General features: G+C 44.6%; 1 protein-coding gene and 2 long non-coding RNA genes across 5 annotated transcripts in view; 1 reads left to right on the top strand and 2 right to left on the bottom strand.

Moving 5' to 3' along the window:
- Positions 1–309: 309 nt before the first annotated feature.
- LOC306842013 lies at positions 310–1,029 on the bottom strand. 3 transcript variants are annotated; one of them, XR_013781656.1, is made up of 3 exons: positions 493–920; positions 406–460; positions 310–372 (listed from the first exon to the last, which is right to left on the bottom strand). It is a non-coding gene; the product is annotated as an uncharacterized lncRNA (long non-coding RNA). The 3 variants fall into 3 exon arrangements; XR_013781657.1 differs by having other exon boundaries at positions 335–372; positions 406–600; positions 665–920; XR_013781655.1 differs by adding an exon at positions 947–1,029 and having other exon boundaries at positions 358–372; positions 406–825.
- Positions 1,030–1,426: 397 nt separating this feature from the next.
- Positions 1,427–2,432, top strand: LOC306842014. The gene is made up of 2 exons (XR_013781658.1): positions 1,427–1,503; positions 1,540–2,432. It is a non-coding gene; the product is annotated as an uncharacterized lncRNA (long non-coding RNA).
- Positions 2,433–8,702: 6,270 nt separating this feature from the next.
- cd99l2 (CD99 molecule-like 2) overlaps positions 8,703–19,421 on the bottom strand; it is a 15,493-nt gene continuing 4,774 nt past the window's right edge. The window contains exons 4-11 of the mRNA XM_079373410.1: positions 19,122–19,241; positions 18,790–18,870; positions 16,986–17,051; positions 16,819–16,872; positions 16,605–16,724; positions 9,553–9,618; positions 8,978–9,307; positions 8,703–8,921 (exon numbers count right to left, since the gene is read on the bottom strand). Of these exons, the coding sequence (XP_079229536.1) occupies positions 9,246–9,307; positions 9,553–9,618; positions 16,605–16,724; positions 16,819–16,872; positions 16,986–17,051; positions 18,790–18,870; positions 19,122–19,241 (569 nt within the window). The 3' untranslated portion in view covers positions 8,703–8,921; positions 8,978–9,245. The remainder of the gene's footprint in view (positions 8,922–8,977; positions 9,308–9,552; positions 9,619–16,604; positions 16,725–16,818; positions 16,873–16,985; positions 17,052–18,789; positions 18,871–19,121; positions 19,242–19,421) is intronic.

The raw sequence follows: 19,421 nt of genomic DNA, 5'->3' as shown, positions 1-19,421 counted from the left end.
CCTTTAGATGGAACGTGTTGATGTGTTTATTTGAATGGAGAATAGTTACTTTAATCTGTCTCAGGGACGTTACATCATCTGCATGTTTTATACTCAATGACTACTTATTTCATCTTTTCATTTCACCTGTGTCTCCCCATGTCTCACCTGTGTCTCTCCATGTCTCACCTGTGTCTCCCCATGTCTCACCTGTGTCTCTCCATGTCTCACCTGTGTCTCCCCATGTCTCACCTGTGTCTCTCCATGTCTCACCTGTGTCTCCCCATGTCTCACCTGTGTCTCTGCTAAGGCTCACCTGTGTCTCTGCTAAGGCTCACCTGTGTCTCTGCTCAGTCTCACCTGTGTCTCTGCTAAGGCTCACCTGTGTCTCTGCTAAGGCTCACCTGTGTCTCTGCTCAGTCTCACCTGTGTCTCTGCTCAGTCTCACCTGTGTCTCTGCTAAGGCTCACCTGTGTCTCTGCTGTGTCTCACCTGTGTCTCCCCATGGCTCACCTGTGTCTCTGCTAAGTCTCACCTGTGTCTCCCCATGGCTCACCTGTGTCTCTGCTAAGTCTCACCTGTGTCTCCCCATGGCTCACCTGTGTCTCTGCTAAGTCTCACCTGTGTCTCCCCATGGCTCACCTGTGTCTCTGCTAAGGCTCACCTGTGTCTCTCCATGTCTCACCTGTGTCTCTCCATGTCTCACCTGTGCCTTACCTGTCTCACCTGTGTCTTACCTGTCTTATCTGTGTCTTTCCTGTCTCACCTGTGTCTTACCTGTCTTATCTGTGTCTTTCCTGTCTCACCTGTGTCTTACCTGTCTTATCTGTGTCTTTCCTGTCTCACCTGTGTCTTACCTGTCTTATCTGTGTCTTTCCTGTCTTACCTGTGTCCTGTTTATCCTGACACAGGTGAGTTATCTGACTCTGCCCTTTCTCTTCATGTTGACTTATTTCTGTGTTTTCACCTGGTTGTCGTTGCCTTCTTCTTCTTTGTTTTTAAACGTTGGTAATCCGTGTCTGTCGGGGTCTCTGAAGGTCACGTGCTCAAGAAGCTGTGAGAATGGGATTTTTTTAAATCCTAACAAATTTAACAATCAGAGAATCTAAAAGTTCATCTTTTATAATGAAATGTAATCACTGGTGTTTAATAGATGATTTTAAAATGAGAGCCAGACTTTAATCTGGATCAGAACCCAAAGTCCAAATCCTGGACGAGGATCAGTGTTCTAGTTCACTCTGAGAGGGACTAAACTGTGTCCACAGGGGGGCGCTCACAGCTGCTTTAAATCAATGATTTCATGTTCGACAGTAGCTCATGAAATATTTAATGATGATGAAAGGCTTCAAACGTCCTAAACGACCTTCATGTTTACTTCCTGTTCTTGGTATTCATGGAGATTTAACAACAGTTAGTATAAACAACGTTTCACTGACCTTGAGTTTACGGTGATCACTGTGAGGCTCTCTCTTTGTTTGGACCAATCAGATGTCAGGATGTGATCAGCTGACTCTGGAACATCTGGTCCTGATGCTGAACGTCCTTCAGCGTGTAGTTCAGTGTTTTTTACAGTGTAATTACTTTAATGATTCGCTCCTTTTCTCTTCCATCCTCCTGTGTGTAAATAACACAAACACTGCAAGGACTCAAACCTTACCTCACTGACTCAGCAGTTTTGATTGGATGAAGGATCAGAGTTATTCCCAATAAGGCGTGTAGCTGAGCTGATTGACAGGTGGGCACCGTGTAACGGTTTGTCAGGAGGCTTAAAACCCGCCTCAGCTCTCAGCCTGTCGTTAGCTTGACTCAAAGTTAGCCTGAGACAGCATTTCCAGCACGAAGACCGCCATCCATGGGACTCCAGCGCCCCCTGCAGGAACACACGGGGGACTCCAGCGCCCCCTGCAGGGACACACGGGGGACTCCAGCGCCCCCTGCAGGGACACACGGGGGACTCCAGCGCCCCCTGCAGGGACACACGTGGGACTCCAGCGCCCCCTGCAGGGACACACAGGGGACTCAGCGCCCCCTGCAGGGACACACGGGGGACTCCAGCGCCCCCTGCAGGGACACACGGGGGACTCCAGCGCCCCCTGCAGGGACACACGGGGGAATCCAGCGCCCCCTGCAGGGACACACGGGGGACTCCAGCGCCCCCTGCAGGGACACACGGGGGACTCCAGCGCCCCCTGCAGGGACACTCGGGGGACGACATCCAGACTTCATATTTACAGTCTTTGTTTGCTTGATGAAGGTAGAGTACCAACACGCTACCATTAAGTAACTGTTTATCTTAAAGAAGACGTTTATCTGGAGCTGTCAGCTTATTGTGGCTTAAACCATCAACCAATCAGAAACATTCACTTGATAAGATTTGAGTTTTTGCAGTGAAACTTTCAATGAGCCATTATCACTTCTCACATTCCACCGAAACAATAAAAACAAGAATTAAACGTTTGTCTTTTCCAGTTATTTTATTGGTTATTAGTAACAAGTATTGTTAACATGTTGTCCAGAGATTAATATAATAATAATACAGAGAGTAGAGATCACTATGAACACCTCCAGCAGAGAAAACTGTCCAACATTCAGTAGTCAGAACGAGTGTCAGTACAGTGTAGAGAAAAGCATGCATCAATGAGTGAGTGAGGACAGGATACTGTGGAACCACAACAACCTGTGTATGTGTTGTATGCAGCTCTGCAGACCACACCTGAGGCAGCTAGCCCCCTGTAGACCACACCTGAGGCAGCTAGCCCCCTGCAGACCACACCTGAGGCAGCTAGCCCCCTGTAGACCACACCTGAGGCAGCTAGCCCCCTGTAGACCACACCTGAGGCAGCTAGCCCCCTGCAGACCACACCTGAGGCAGCTAGCCCCCTGTAGACCACACCTGAGGCAGCTAGCCCCCTGTAGACCACACCTGAGGCAGCTAGCCCCCTGTAGACCACACCTGAGGCAGCTAGCCCCCTGTAGACCACACCTGAGGCAGCTAGCCCCCTGCAGACCACACCTGAGGCAGCTAGCCCCCTGTAGACCACACCTGAGGCAGCTAGCCCCCTGCAGACCCCACCCGAGGCAGCTAGCCCCCTGCAGACCCCACCTGAGGCAGCTAGCCCCCTGTAGACCACACCTGAGGCAGCTAGCCCCCTGCAGACCCCACCCGAGGCAGCTAGCCCCCTGTAGACCCCACCCGAGGCAGCTAGCCCCCTGCAGACCACACCTGAGGCAGCTAGCTTTTAACTTTTTGGGGGGTAACTGGACAAACTCATATTGACCAAATGGGGTTGACATCGCTGCCATTGATTGTACTGCGTGAAAAACCTATCTGGAGTTTCATTGTTCAGTTATCCCAGACCAAAGGCATAAACTGTCACCATAAGAGAATCTCAAGCCCTTTACAGAACATGCTAGCAGTCTACAGGGTAAACAAACAGCTGCCAGGTAAGCATGTAACAGGATGGGTTTCCACAGTGAATCTGTGAGCAGCATCAACATCCAAAGTGCCACCAGGAAATGACGCAGTGCGTTTCTAAGTGGTTATTGTACAGGTGAGTCTAAGATATCAGGTTGTTGGTCTGTTCCTGGCGATAAAAACACTCAAACTCTTCACGTTTATCCACCAAGTGTTTCAACTTATTCATATGTGCCAAACACATTCAGATTTAAGGCCTAATTACTCGTGTTCCTAACGGATATCCAAATACAAAAAGGCAAAGTCAATCTCCATTGATACATTATCTTTGGTGAATTTTTATTTTTGCTACAAGCCAAAGGTTTTTGCTGGATATTGAATACATTCATCAAACTGAAAGGTTTGCAAGAAATGTTTGATTTGCGTGAAGTTCAGCAAACAGCCAAAGCTCGACCACACGCCCACACCTTTCACTCCTCCAGGTCCTTACATACCCGTCCAGAGGAGCTGAAAGCCATGGGTGGTGCTCCAGCTTAGGTGCAGCTACAGGTGAATAATGGGTACTGTGGTCGCCCCCTTTGGGACGGTGCAGGTATAAGGCAAAGAGAGGAGCACCTTTAAAGTACAGCTGATAGGGCAGAGTGGGTTTTCATGCAGAACTCTTTAAAAAGATGAGCAGATCCTGCAGTCACTCCAACCTCTCAATATCCTGAACTTGAAGACACGAGTCCGTCTGACTTCAGTTTGTCCAGAAGTTTCCTTCTGTAGTTGTTGAAACTGAACACCATCTGTCTCTTTTGCTAGGTACAGAAGGATTCATCTCTGAGGGGCTGGTTTCACAAAGATCTGTCAGAATGGTCATTCCAAAGCTCCAAGAGTCTAAAAACCTGGTTCTGGACCCATTACATTGGCTAACTGCAGTCATGGATTTCTATTTTGCACACTTATAAAAGTGCGATTGAGCGACCTGCGATGCATCTAGCCTGAGCTTGCTAAGAAATATGAAGGTGCCATTTTGTCTCCCGGAGTAGACACTTCAGTGTTAACCTCAAAAAGCAGGAAGCGGTGGCCCAAACCAGACAATCGGTCAGAACTGGTCGACTTTTTCTTCTATAAGTTTAGGCAAATATCAATCTGGGGAACCTGCAAATGGCCCAGGCATGCAGCTTTCCTTTGGGGCTTGCATACTGGCGAGATAAAGGAAAAGACACTGGTGTTTGACTAGTCCATCATGTATCAGCTACCCAGATCGACTGGGGGGGACGGGATCTGTGAAACCAGCCTCTGATCTCAGTACTGACTTAATGCTTGAGCTTCTGAGGACTTTGAAAGGAGGAGTGGCACAAAGGATCATGGGTAGAAACAGTTGCTTTTCCAAGGCAACATGTAGGAGACGAAGGGTGGTATTCAAGTAGGACTGTGCAGCATGTTGTCTTTTGATAGGCCCAGAACACTGTTTGCAGCTCATACAACACATCACTCCTCCCTCACAATCTGCAACAACATGTCAGAGAGTTTAAACTCAATCAACCAAAGAGCAGAGATCCAGAATCCTTCACAGGTTCACTCTGCAGATGCAGACTGATCTGTCACACTACTCCATACCAAGGGTGGTGTTTGCATCCCACAATGAACGTGATGAATACTGCAATGATCCTGTCACATGATGTTTCCTAAACTGTCTTTGTTTTTCACCTCTCAGATTAAACCTGAGCTCGAGGTAGCGACAGTCCAATCATCACCAAAGAACCAACTGTTCAAGAGGATTCTGCCATCCCCAGCAGAAACCACATCATGGAGGGGCCGGTGTCTATAACTGTAACAGGGAAACTTGTCAGATGAGTCCTGTAACTACCTTCCAACATACATGATATCATCCACTCTTCTGCTTATCCAGGGTCAGCTACAGTGGAGTCATCCAAAGCGTTTCCAGGCCAGATGGGCTCTGGGTCTACCAAGATGGTCTACCAAGATGGTCTACCAAGATGGACAAAAGCCTCCAAAGGGAGGCATCCAGGAGGATTCTGTTCACCTTAACTGGCTCTGACCGTATGAAGGAGCTGCTCACTCAGCTGCTTGTACCCGGGTAGGTACTGAGGGTATTAACATAGCACATGCATCACTACTGATGCCGCACAGATGACAGGATCAATGCATAACTCAGCATGTTCAGTGCAGAATCCTTTGTGTCTGCTACAGAAGGTTTGGAGTCGTAGCGTAATGTAATAAATAACAGACAGTAAAGAACACAGTGAAGGAGTTCAGACTCAGCCCAGGTCTCCAAATCAAAGCTTTCTCACGAGTCCAACCGGCTGTACGGAACAAGCTCACTCAACAGGAAGCTCTAACTATCTACAAAAGGTAAGCAAAGTTTTAGCAAAAGTCCAGTCAGGTACAAAGTGTAAAAAGAGCAAGTGAAGAGTGTAAACAAACACACACACACACACTAAAGAGTAAAGATTCATAATATGGAGCATACTGATGCTCTGCTAACAGTACAAACACAGAACCGCTCACAACAATATGTACAACCAACAACTCCAAAAGTTATGACACTATTCAACGTCCTACAGCTAACGGCGGCTAACGTCATCTACACAGCTAAAGGTCTACTTCTTTAAAACGGTTATAATCTCAAGCAGGATGGTCTCTGTGGCAACGCCGCGCAGTTTCACCGGTTTGGTGGCCGTGCAGGAAACACTTCAGCCAGACTTTTAAAGATTGCACAAACATCCAAATTGAATCTTTTTTAAGGATGAAATGGAATTCATCGACAAATTCCAAAATCCAACTTTATAAAGTGCGTGTTTTTAATTCACTCATATTGATTTGTTAATGTAAGTCTGTCATTGGGCGAGTGATCAGGTCAAAGGGGAGTTTTTTGACCACGATGGAGGAACGTTTTTAGTTAGCATCTTCTCCTGCTACATGCTGTTCTACTGAGAACCAGTAGGTGGCAGTAACACAAAGAATATTACAATGTGACGGCTCGCTAACAGATGTAGTTCCTGGACAGATTTGTAACTTTCTCCATCTAAATCTTGATTTTCTGGAGACAAGGAGAGCTCAACATGAATAAGGCTTTAGAAAATGCTTATTATGATTATTTGTAATCTAACCCTAAACTGACGGTTTTGGCACTTCTGGCCTGAACTTTGTTACATTTTCTTGGACTGAAAACTTCACAGGATATTTTTAAATTATTGTGTTTATCTGATTGATTTGTGCTTTAGCTTGAGAAAAGTGTTTCAGCTCACTGTGAAGGATTCCTGTTTAAAGCAGCCACTGAGGGAGAAAGATTCAAAGTTCTTCTGTACACACTGGCAACTCAATGCTAACATAATAAAGCAAAGTAGTCAGAATATTAGCTCGAGTTATCTGTCACATTTCACACATGTTCTGCCTTGAGCTTTGAGCGCCTGCTTTCTGACAGAACCAATGACTGTCATTTTCATTTGTATGCTACATCAAGTCTTCTGAACACTTTTATCTGTCTTGAGCCCAAAACAAACGTCATCAGGCATCATCTTCAAAGACTGGCTGAAAAAACAGAATCTACCGTAAATTCCGTACTATTGAGCGCACCTGGATATAAGCCGCACCGGCTAAAAATAAGTAAATAAATGTATTTGTACATATATAAGCCGCACTTGATTATAAGCCGCAGGTGTCCACGCTATAACAAGAGCTATTTACACAGACGTAGGCTACCGGTAACATCCGCAAATACTGTAGCGTCCGTACGGACGTTAAAGGACGACGAGAGCGTTCAAATAATAACTTAATAACCCGATCACTGTCGGCCGTGACAACGCCGTTTACAGCAGAGAACAACACATGACATGTAACAATCCAACTCTCTCCCCCAGCGTTCTCTCATACAGCCACTCAACACGTTCTCGCTGGTGCATTCACTGACTCTCCACATAATCGGAATTATGAACACATTATCAACTACTGACTTTACAACATGAACCGTTACAATACGAAGCCTAGCCGACGGTGTCTGTAACACGGCTGATGAAAAAGATGACCGTAATATATTTCACAAGAAAAAGTCCATCCATTCACTGCCTCAGAATGACTTCATTACTCACTTCCTCAGTCTCTGTTGTCGCTGTCAGTGTCATCTTAACGTGCAGCAGCTCTGTTAGCTTCTTTGACAGCCAGTTCGATCGCCTTTAACTTGAAAGCTACATCATATGCATTTCTCCGTGTGTTTTCCATGATGAGGGTGCGTGCATGAAGCGCAAAATGACTGATATTAAGATCCGACGTGACGAAGTCAAATGTTTTTGCGGCAGAAGCTCATTGTCCCCCATAAAAAATCCATGCATTAGCCGCACCGGAGTAGAAGCCGCAGTGCTCGAAGTGTGAGAAAAAAGTAGCGGCTTATAGTCCGGAATTTACGGTACTCTATCAGTTGTTTAAATGTCAGATTATTTACACTATAAAAAGTCACAGGTTGTAAGTAGACAGAAATGTTCGGACGCCTTGTGTTTGTTCACTGCAAAAAGATCAAAATGTGAATAAGGCAACTCTGTACATGAAGAGATGAGGACGAGGGAGCAGCAGCTGATGATCTCCTGTAGCATGATGTAAACAGTAACCCCCCTCCTATGAGTTCATCTAACACCTGCTGATGGACTCTACGGGCCAACAATGGAGCCACATGTGGGTCAACATGAACTTTATGTCCACAGTTAAACAGAAGAGTCACCTTTTAGAGGTTTCAGGGTCTGATGTTTAACCCGAAGGACCCTCACCTGATCCCTGCACCTCTTTGTGCCACACATTAAGTTTGGCATCTTGAGACAGAGGACAAACAGCTCAATCAGCTGATCGCGTTAGGCCCCGTCACTCACACTTTATGGGAAACGTGTCAAACAAAACAAAGAACTCAAAACATTGAAACTTCCATGGTAACTTTTTTAAAAGCTGCTGTGAAATCAGGTATTTAAATAAGAAGCCTGGAGGGACAGAAATCATGATCAGCTGCTCCAAGACTCTGAGCAGATCTCTCAGTTATTCTTTCATCAAGCATCAAAACACAAGTGGAAGGGTTCATTTAAGTGTCATAAAGGTTCACACTCATGATTCAAAATCACAACTCTCCTTCAAATCAAAGCCAAAGATAAAAACAGAGGTTGTGTGTCAGAGATCAGCTCCTGCAGGATGGCCTCAGGCTCTGCATCCTGCTAATCTCATCTACATCCTTTAATCCAATTAATCAGCAATCCTGATCAACTCACCCACAGGAGCTGAGAGGACTCTCTCTCTCTCTTCAAAACAAACCGTTCATCACTTTTTTTCCAGTCTTTGATCCTCCGTGTGGAGCTAAATGCTACATCAAAGCTCCAGCTAACGCTAACCAGCTCTGTGAGTTTAAAAACAGGAATCAATAAATTATTATTTACACAAATGTTTGGCAAAGGCTCCATACATCTGTTCACATTCAGCTCAGAGGACTGCAACTCCCAGCATCCTCTGCACCTCAGAGGATTACAAATATCATCAATCACTGAACCTCAGAGGACTGCAACTCCCAGCATCCTCTGCAGCTCAGAGGTGCAGGATCTACACAGACGAGATACAGGATAAAAATAATATGTCAGTGTGTGTGTGTGTGTGTGTGCCTGTGTGTGTGTGTGTGTGCCTGTGTGTGTGTGTGTGTGTGTGTGTGTGTGTGTCGGTGGGTGTATATTTGTGTGTGTGTGTGTGTGTGTGTGTGTAGGTGTGCCTGTGTGTGTGCCTGTGTGTGTGTGTGTGTGTGTGTGTGTGTGTGTGTGTGTGTCGGTGGGTGTATATTTGTGTGTGTGTAGGTGTGCCTGTGTGTGTGTGTGTGTGTGTGTTAGACAGGGTTCTCCTCAGTGGGGGGCTCAGCGTTGGCCGGCTCCAGGAGAGTCTGCTGGACTGTGAAGACACAAAGAACAGAGAATGTGATGTTAAAATCAACACTTTGGTTTTTACAGTGTGATGATTCTTAATCTCTGATTCTCATATTTTCCTGAAAGACTCTTTTGTCTTGGTGTTTCCTGAACTGCTCTGACTCTGGGATTAATCCGCCTGTAGAAGTTCACACTGAAGTCCTGATGCAGTATCAGAGTGGACAGCAGGGGGCGGTATATGTGTGATAGTAGATGTAAAGGTGCGTTCACCTTGTGGTTCTGTAGCGACCACAGCCTCAGGGTTCTCACTCTTCACCATGTCGGCGTTGAGACTCTCTGAAAATCAAAGACACTTTGTTAGCTTCATGCTAAAACAACAACGCCGTAGCGAATCCTGGCTCAGTGTTTGAGCTCTTCCTGTTCCGTCGTCCAAAATAGACCCGACTATGGACACAAGCTGGAAATGAGCAACAGCTATAAATGCTGTCAATAAGAAAACAACGTGTTTGGTTTGACAGACAGACGACAGACTGAAGTACAGCATAAAACGTTTTATTTCCCATCATGCACCTGGAAAAATTTACAACAACTTTTGATCAGAAAAATAAAAAGGAGTGTAATTGTGTGTAGTTTGTTGTGTGTAGTCTGTTGTGTAGTTTGTTGTGTGTAGTTTGTTGTGTGTAGTCTGTTGTGTAGTTTGTTGTGTGTAGTTTGTTGTGTGTAGTCTGTTGTGTGTAGTTTGTTGTGTGTAGTCTGTCGTGTAGTCTGTTGTGTAGTTTGTCATGTGTAGTCTGTTGTGTAGTTTGTCGTGTGTAGTCTGTCGTGTAGTCTGTTGTGTAGTTTGTCGTGTGTAGTCTGTTGTGTAGTCTGTTGTGTAGTTTGTTGTGTAGTCTGTTGTGTAGTTTGTCGTGTGTAGTTTGTTGTGTAGTTTGTCATGTGTAGTTTGTTGTGTGTAGTCTGTTGTGTAGTTTGTCGTGTGTAGTCTGTTGTGTAGTTTGTCGTGTGTAGTCTGTTGTGTAGTTTGTCGTGTGTAGTCTGTTGTGTAGTCTGTTGTGTAGTCTGTTGTGTGTAGTTTGTTGTGTGTAGTCTGTTGTGTAGTTTGTCGTGTGTAGTCTGTTGTGTAGTTTGTCGTGTGTAGTCTGTTGTGTAGTCTGTTGTGTAGTCTGTTGTGTGTAGTCTGTTGTGTAGTTTGTCGTGTGTAGTCTGTTGTGTAGTTTGTTGTGTGTAATTTGTTGTGTAGTTTGTCGTGTGTAGTCTGTTGTGTAGTTTGTCGTGTGTAGTCTGTTGTGTAGTTTGTTGTGTGTAGTCTGTTGTGTAGTTTGTCGTGTGTAATTTGTTGTGTAGTTTGTCGTGTGTAGTCTGTTGTGTAGTTTGTCGTGTGTAGTCTGTTGTGTAGTCTGTTGTGTGTAGTTTGTCATTTGTAGTTTGTCGTGTGTAGTTTGTCATGTGTAGTTTGTCGTGTGTAGTCTGTTGTGTAGTCTGTTGTGTGTAGTTTGTTGTGTAGTCTGTTGTGTAGTCTGTTGTGTGTAGTTTGTTGTGTGTAGTTTGTTGTGTGTAGTCTGTCGTGTGTAGTCTGTTGTGTGTAGTCTGTTGTGTAGTCTGTTGTGTAGTTTGTCGTGTGTAGTTTGTTGTGTAGTTTGTCGTGTGTAGTCTGTTGTGTAGTTTGTCGTGTGTAGTCTGTTGTGTAGTTTGTCGTGTGTAGTTTGTCGTGTGTAGTTTGTCGTGTAGTTTGTCATGTGTAGTTTGTTGTGTGTAGTCTGTTGTGTGTAGTCTGTTGTGTAGTTTGTTGTGTGTAGTCTGTCGTGTGTAGTTTGTCGTGTAGTTTGTCATGTGTAGTTTGTTGTGGGTAGTCTGTTGTGTGTAGTTTGTTGTGTAGTTTGTCATGTGTAGTTTGTTGTGTGTAGTTTGTTGTGTGTAGTTTGTCGTGTAGTTTGTCGTGTGTAGTCTGTTGTGTAGTTTGTCGTGTGTAGTCTGTTGTGTAGTTTGTCGTGTGTAGTCTGTTGTGTAGTTTGTCGTGTGTAGTCTGTTGTGTAGTTTGTCGTGTGTAGTCTGTTGTGTAGTTTGTCGTGTGTAGTCTGTTGTGTAGTTTGTTGTGTGTAGTTTGTTGTGTGTAGTTTGTCATGTGTAGTTTGTCGTGTGTAGTCTGTTGTGTAGTTTGTCGTGTAGTTTGTCGTGTGTAGTCTGTTGTGTAGTTTGTCGTGTAGTTTGTTGTGTGTAGTCTGTTGTGTAGTTTGTCGTGTGTAGTCTGTTGTGTAGTTTGTCGTGTGTAGTCTGTTGTGTAGTTTGTCGTGTGTAGTTTGTCGTGTGTAGTCTGTTGTGTAGTTTGTCGTGTGTAGTCTGTTGTGTAGTTTGTTGTGTGTAGTTTGTTGTGTGTAGTTTGTCATGTGTAGTTTGTCGTGTGTAGTCTGTTGTGTAGTTTGTCGTGTAGTTTGTCGTGTGTAGTCTGTTGTGTAGTTTGTCGTGTAGTTTGTTGTGTGTAGTCTGTTGTGTAGTTTGTCATGTGTAGTTTGTTGTGTAGTTTGTCGTGTGTAGTCTGTTGTGTAGTTTGTCGTGTGTAGTTTGTTGTGTAGTTTGTCGTGTGTAGTCTGTTGTGTAGTTTGTTGTGTAGTTTGTCATGTGTAGTTTGTCGTGTGTAGTCTGTTGTGTAGTTTGTCGTGTGTAGTTTGTTGTGTAGTTTGTCATGTGTAGTTTGTTGTGTGTAGTTTGTCGTATGTAGTCTGTTGTGTAGTTTGTCATGTGTAGTCTGTTGTGTAGTTTGTCGTGTGTAGTTTGTTGTGTGTAGTCTGTTGTGTAGTTTGTCGTGTGTAGTCTGTTGTGTAGTCTGTTGTGTGTAGTCTGTTGTGTAGTTTGTCGTGTGTAGTCTGTTGTGTAGTTTGTCGTGTGTAGTCTGTTGTGTAGTTTGTCGTGTGTAGTTTGTCGTGTAGTTTGTCATGTGTAGTTTGTTGTGTGTAGTCTGTTGTGTGTAGTTTGTGTAGTTTGTTGTGTGTAGTCTGTCGTGTGTAGTTTGTCGTGTAGTTTGTCATGTGTAGTTTGTTGTGTGTAGTCTGTTGTGTGTAGTCTGTTGTGTGTAGTTTGTTGTGTAGTTTGTCATGTGTAGTTTGTTGTGTGTAGTTTGTCGTGTGTAGTTTGTCGTGTAGTTTGTCGTGTGTAGTCTGTTGTGTAGTTTGTCGTGTGTAGTCTGTTGTGTAGTTTGTCGTGTGTAGTTTGTCGTGTGTAGTCTGTTGTGTAGTTTGTCGTGTGTAGTCTGTTGTGTAGTTTGTCGTGTGTAGTCTGTTGTGTAGTTTGTCGTGTGTAGTTTGTCGTGTGTAGTCTGTTGTGTAGTTTGTCGTGTGTAGTCTGTTGTGTAGTTTGTTGTGTGTAGTTTGTTGTGTGTAGTTTGTCATGTGTAGTTTGTCGTGTGTAGTCTGTTGTGTAGTTTGTCGTGTAGTTTGTCGTGTGTAGTCTGTTGTGTAGTTTGTTGTGTAGTTTGTCGTGTGTAGTCTGTTGTGTAGTTTGTCGTGTGTAGTCTGTTGTGTAGTTTGTCGTGTGTAGTCTGTTGTGTAGTTTGTCGTGTGTAGTTTGTTGTGTAGTTTGTCATGTGTAGTTTGTCATGTGTAGTCTGTTGTGTAGTTTGTCGTGTGTAGTTTGTTGTGTAGTTTGTCATGTGTAGTTTGTTGTGTGTAGTTTGTCGTGTGTAGTCTGTTGTGTAGTTTGTCATGTGTAGTCTGTTGTGTAGTTTGTCGTGTGTAGTTTGTTGTGTGTAGTCTGTTGTGTAGTTTGTCGTGTGTAGTCTGTTGTGTAGTTTGTCGTGTGTAGTCTGTTGTGTGTAGTCTGTTGTGTAGTTTGTCGTGTGTAATTTGTTGTGTAGTTTGTCGTGTGTAGTCTGTTGTGTAGTTTGTCGTGTGTAGTCTGTTGTGTAGTTTGTCGTGTGTAGTCTGTTGTGTGTAGTCTGTTGTGTAGTCTGTTGTGTGTAGTTTGTCATTTGTAGTTTGTCGTGTGTAGTTTGTCGTGTGTAGTCTGTTGTGTAGTCTGTTGTGTGTAGTCTGTGTAGTGTGTAGTCTGTTGTGTAGTTTGTTGTGTGTAGTTTGTCGTGTGTAGTCTGTTGTGTAGTTTGTCGTGTGTAGTCTGTTGTGTAGTCTGTTGTGTAGTCTGTTGTGTAGTTTGTCGTGTGTAGTCTGTTGTGTAGTTTGTCGTGTGTAGTCTGTTGTGTAGTCTGTTGTGTAGTCTGTTGTGTAGTCTGTTGTGTAGTTTGTTGTGTGTAGTCTGTTGTATAGTCTGTTGTGTGTAGTCTGTTGTGTAGTTTGTTGTGTGTAGTCTGTTGTGTAGTCTGTTGTGTATAGTCTGTTGTGTAGTTTGTCGTGTGTAGTCTGTTGTGTAGTCTGTTGTGTAGTCTGTTGTGTGTAGTCTGTTGTGTAGTTTGTCGTGTGTAGTCTGTTGTGTGTAGTCTGTTGTGTAGTTTGTCGTGTGTAGTCTGTTGTGTAGTCTGTTGTGTGTAGTCTGTTGTGTAGTCTGTTGTGTGTAGTCTGTTGTGTAGTTTGTCGTGTGTAGTCTGTTGTGTGTAGTCTGTTGTGTAGTTTGTCGTGTGTAGTCTGTTGTGTAATCTGTTGTGTGTAGTCTGTTGTGTGTAGTCTGTTGTGTGTAGTCTGTTGTGTAGTTAGTCGTGTGTAGTTTGTCGTGTGTAGTCTGTTGTGTAGTTTGTCGTGTGTAGTCTGTTGTGTAGTCTGTTGTGTAGTTTGTCGTGTGTAGTCTGTTGTGTAGTTTGTTGTGTGTAGTCTGTTGTGTAGTTTGTTGTGTGTAGTCTGTTGTGTAGTTTGTCGTGTGTAGTCTGTTGTGTAGTTAGTCGTGTGTAGTCTGTTGTGTAGTTTGTTGTGTGTAGTCTGTTGTGTAGTTTGTCGTGTGTAGTCTGTTGTGTAGTTAGTCGTGTGTAGTCTGTTGTGTAGTTTGTCGTGTGTAGTCTGTTGTGTAGTCTGTTGTGTAGTCTGTTGTGTAGTTTGTCGTGTGTAGTCTGTTGTGTAGTTTGTCGTGTGTAGTCTGTTGTGTAGTCTGTTGTGTAGTCTGTTGTGTAGTTTGTTGTGTGTAGTCTGTTGTATAGTCTGTTGTGTGTAGTCTGTTGTGTAGTTTGTTGTGTGTAGTCTGTTGTGTAGTCTGTTGTGTATAGTCTGTTGTGTAGTTTGTCATGTGTAGTCTGTTGTGTAGTCTGTTGTGTAGTCTGTTGTGTGTAGTCTGTTGTGTAGTTTGTCGTGTGTAGTCTGTTGTGTGTAGTCTGTTGTGTAGTTTGTCGTGTGTAGTCTGTTGTGTAGTCTGTTGTGTGTAGTCTGTTGTGTAGTCTGTTGTGTGTAGTCTGTTGTGTAGTTTGTCGTGTGTAGTCTGTTGTGTGTAGTCTGTTGTGTAGTTTGTCGTGTGTAGTCTGTTGTGTAATCTGTTGTGTGTAGTCTGTTGTGTGTAGTCTGTTGTGTAGTTAGTCGTGTGTAGTTTGTCGTGTGTAGTCTGTTGTGTAGTTTGTCGTGTGTAGTCTGTTGTGTAGTCTGTTGTGTAGTTTGTCGTGTGTAGTCTGTTGTGTAGTTTGTTGTGTGTAGTCTGTTGTGCAGTTTGTTGTGTGTAGTCTGTTGTGTAGTTTGTCGTGTGTAGTCTGTTGTGTAGTTAGTCGTGTGTAGTCTGTTGTGTAGTTTGTTGTGTGTAGTTTGTTGTGTGTAGTCTGTGTAGTTTGTCGTGTGTAGTCTGTTGTGTAGTTAGTCGTGTGTAGTCTGTTGTGTAGTCTGTTGTGTAGTCTGTTGTGTAGTCTGTTGTGTAGTTTGTTGTGTGTAGTCTGTTGTGTAGTTTGTCGTGTGTAGTCTGTTGTGTAGTTTGTCGTGTGTAGTCTGTTGTGTAGTTTGTCGTGTGTAGTCTGTTGTGTGTAGTCTGTTGTGTAGTTTGCTGTGTGTAGTTTGTCGTGTGTAGTCTGTTGTGTGTAGTCTGTTGTGTAGTCTGTTGTGTAGTTTGTTGTGTGTAGTTTGTCGTGTGTAGTCTGTTGTGTAGTCTGTTGTGTGTAGTCTGTTGTGTGTAGTCTGTTGTGTAGTTTGTCGTGTGTAGTCTGTTGTGTAGTTTGTCGTGTGTAGTCTGTCGTGTGTAGTCTGTTGTGTAGTTTGTTGTGTAGTCTGTTGTGTAGTTTGTCGTGTAGTTTGTCGTGTGTAGTTTGTCGTGTGTAGTCTGTTGTGTGTAGTCTGTTGTGTAGTCTGTTGTGTAGTTTGTCGTGTGTAGTCTGTCGTGTGTAGTCTGTTGTGTGTAGTCTGTTGTGTGTAGTCTGTTGTGTAGTTTGTCGTGTGTAGTCTGTCGTGTGTAGTCTGTCGTGTGTAGTCTGTTGTGTGTAGTCTGTTGTGTAGTTTGTCGTGTGTAGTCTGTTGTGTGTAGTTTGTTGTGTAGTTTGTCGTGTGTAGTTTGTCGTGTGTAGTCTGTCGTGTGTAGTCTGTTGTGTGTAGTTTGTTGTGTAGTTTGTCGTGTGTAGTTTGTCGTGTGTAGTCTGTCGTGTGTAGTTTGTCGTGTGTAGTCTGTTGTGTAGTTTGTTGTGTGTAGTTTGTCGTGTGTAGTCTGTTGTGTGTAGTCTGTTGTGTGTAGTCTGTCGTGTGTAGTCTGTTGTGTAGTTTGTTGTGTGTAGTTTGTCGTGTGTAGTCTGTTGTGTGTAGTCTGTTGTGTGTAGTCTGTTGTGTGTAGTTTGTCGTGTGTAGTCTGTTGTGTGTAGTCTGTTGTGTAGTTTGTTGTGTGTAGTTTGTCGTGTGTAGTCTGTTGTGTAGTTTGTTGTGTGTAGTTTGTCGTGTGTAGTCTGTTGTGTAGTTTGTTGTGTGTAGTTTGTCGTGTGTAGTCTGTTGTGTGTAGTCTGTTGTGTAGTTTGTCGTGTGTAGTCTGTCGTGTGTAGTCTGTTGTGTAGTTTGTTGTGTGTAGTTTGTCGTGTGTAGTCTGTTGTGTGTAGTCTGTTGTGTGTAGTTTGTCGTGTGTAGTCTGTTGTGTGTAGTCTGTTGTGTAGTTTGTTGTGTGTAGTTTGTCGTGTGTAGTCTGTTGTGTAGTTTGTTGTGTGTAGTTTGTCGTGTGTAGTCTGTTGTGTAGTTTGTTGTGTGTAGTTTGTCGTGTGTAGTTTGTCGTGTGTAGTTTGTTGTGTGTAGTCTGTCGTGTGTAGTCTGTTGTGTAGTTTGTTGTGTGTAGTTTGTCGTGTGTAGTCTGTTGTGTGTAGTCTGTTGTGTGTAGTCTGTTGTGTGTAGTTTGTCTTGTGTAGTTTGTTGTGTGTAGTTTGTCGTGTGTAGTCTGTTGTGTGTAGTCTGTTGTGTGTAGTTTGTCGTGTGTAGTCTGTTGTGTGTATTTGTGTTGTCACTCACGTTGGATACCGAAGCACAGCTTCTTTTTCTGGTACGAGATGTAGCTGCTCACCGCTCCGACCAACGCCATGACAACCGCACTTGCAATACCTGCGATGGTGCCCACCTCTGATGTGGTACCTGCTCACACACACACACACACACACACACACACACACATACAGTGAGCTCAGACAAGTGTGTGTGTGTGTGTGTGTCTGAGACAAATTCTCACCACTGTTGTCTTCGTATTGACCGTTCTGATCGCTGTCTCCACTTGGACGTCCACCTAGAAACACACACACACACACACACACACACACACACACACACACACACATACATGAGCTGTCTGTCCCCCCTCACACTCACAGATGGAGATAATGGAGGTCGGGCTCTGACCTTTTCCTTTGTCTGGTTTGTAAGTTTCATCTTTGCCAACGCTGGCCAGGTCGCTGTCAGAAAATCCTGCAGAATAAAACCATCCATCATTCCTAAAATCATCTGTCTGTTTGTCTGTCTGTCTGTCTGTCTGTCTCTCTGTCTGTGTCTCTGTCTGTCTGTCTGTCTGTCTGTCTGTGTCTCTGTCTGTCTGTCTGTCTGTCTGTCTGTCTGTCTGTCTGTCTGTCTGTCTGTCTGTCTGTCTGTCTCTCTGTCTGTCTGTCTCTCTGTCTGTCTGTCTGTCTGTGTCTCTGTCTGTCTCTCTGTCTGTCTGTCTGTCTGTCTGTCTCTCTGTCTGTGTGTCTCTCTGTCTGTCTGTCTCTCTGTCTGTCTGTCTGTCTGTGTGTCTCTCTGTCTGTCTGTCTGTCTGTCTGTCTGTCTGTCTGTCTGTCTGTCTGTCTGTCTCTCTGTCTGTCTCTCTGTCTGTCTGTCAGTCTGTCTGTCAGGAGATCAGTGTTTTCTAGTCCTGATGATGTGCAGTAGATAAAATGTTAGGGTTAGGGTTACCCTAACCCTAACCCTAAGACCTCTCTCTGTCTCTTTAAGATCTCTGAACAACACAACTCTTTGTTCACTGAGTCTCCATGAGACACTGAAGACGAGAGCACACAGCTGTCTGACTGATGTTTAAATAATGGAGCTATAGTTTAACGTCATGTATTAAAGGACCAATCAGAGAGCTGCTCTCTTCCTCTGTGATCATGAAGGAAACATGCAGCAGCCAGTATGTCCTCCTTAGTTACAATGTGTACTGCAGTCTAAACTCTAATCACCACAGAGAGCTGTCTGGCTCCGCCCCCTCCTCTCACACAGGTCAGCATGTGGTGGACACTGTAGCTTCAGTGTTTAGCCAGCTCTGCATGTGGTGGACACTGTAGCTTCAGTGTTTAGCCAGCTCTGCATGTGGTGGACACTGTAGCTTCAGTGTTTAGCCAGCTCTGCATGTGGTGGACACTGTAGCTTCAGTGTTTAGCCAGCTCTGCATGTGGTGGACACTGTAGCTTCAGTGTTTAGCCAGCTCTGCACGTGGTGGACACTGTAGCTTCAGTGTTTAGCCAGCTCTGCATGTGGTGGACACTGTAGCTTCAGTGTTTAGCCAGCTCTGCATGTGGTGGACACTGTAGCTTCAGTGTTTAGCCAGCTCTGCATGTGGTGGACACTGTAGCTTCAGTGTTTAGCCAGCTCTGCATGTGGTGGACACTGTAGCTTCAGTGTTTAGCCAGCTCTGCATGTAGTGGACACTGTAGCTTCAGTGTTTAGCCAGCTCTGCATGTGGTGGACACTGTAGCTTCAGTGTTTAGCCAGCTCTGCATGGGTCTGTAAAGCTTTCTGCGTTCTAACCTCTCTCCATGTTTCATCTCCAACATTGATCCTAGTTTGAGCAGCTTTCTGCTGCTGGAGCTTATTAGAAACATGCAGAGGCTTTTTAGCTCGGGTACAATCACTTCTATCTGAAGCAGTTCCACTGCCCGCTTCCATCGCTGCAACACCTGTTCACCTGATAACTGCTCTCATATCTGGCAAACCCAGGGGCGTCCAAAACGGCCTTCAAAGCCCCGCCTACCTTCTCTGCTCCAATCAGATCCAGAGCATTCAGGAGCAGAATCTAAAGTTAGAAGGAGGACTTACTGGCTGCTGCATTGTTGTCAGAGAAGCTTCAACACAGCAGGTTTCCTTCATGATCACACAGGAAGAGAGCAGCTCTCTGATTGGTCCTTTAATAAATAAAGATATTTAATTATCAGGCTCTCATCCCATCACCCACCTCCCTGCCCCTTGTTCTTATCCTTTCCACCAATGTCATTGTTGGGGTCCAAAGCATCAGCCAGGTCAAAGTCATCAGCAGCTGAGAGCACGCCAAACGCCAAAGCAAGGGGGGGCGAAGTAAATCAAATCAGAAAAACAGGCAAACACAGGAGGTTAATCTGAGGAGAAGAGCTCAAACATCATGTAAAACACAGGTCGTCTTAAAGTGACAGGTAAACAAGGAGGGAGCGTCGCACCACCATGCAGGGAAACTTAGAGGTGACGATGTTTATAGTACCAGCCCGTTTACATTAATATGCTCTGTTGTCCTCAGGTGAGGGCATGACTTACCTGGTTGGGGTTTGGGCTTGGGCTTGGTGGGGGCTTTAGTAGCGGCGGGGACATTTGGGACGACTTTGGGCGGAGCTTTAGTGGTGGAGACGTCTTTAAAGAAATCCTCCAGATCGAGTTCTGCAGAACATTCACACAGCTGTCTTTAAATAAACGTCTCAAACCTGCACTCTCTGTCATGACCAGCAGGGGGCCACTCCACTGGCTAAAAGAGGGGGAGGAGGGAGAGCGGGGCTACCTGTGATTGACAGGTCGTTTCCATGACTACTTAAACAATGTTCTGGATCTTAAGGGCAGGAT

Source organism: Symphodus melops (assembly GCF_947650265.1).
Source record: "Symphodus melops genome assembly, contig: SUPER_20_unloc_5, whole genome shotgun sequence".
In the NCBI taxonomy this organism is placed as follows: Eukaryota; Metazoa; Chordata; class Actinopteri; order Labriformes; family Labridae; genus Symphodus; species Symphodus melops.
Note: the sequence above shows the minus strand (reverse complement) of the source record. Positions and strands in the feature narration are given on the sequence as shown.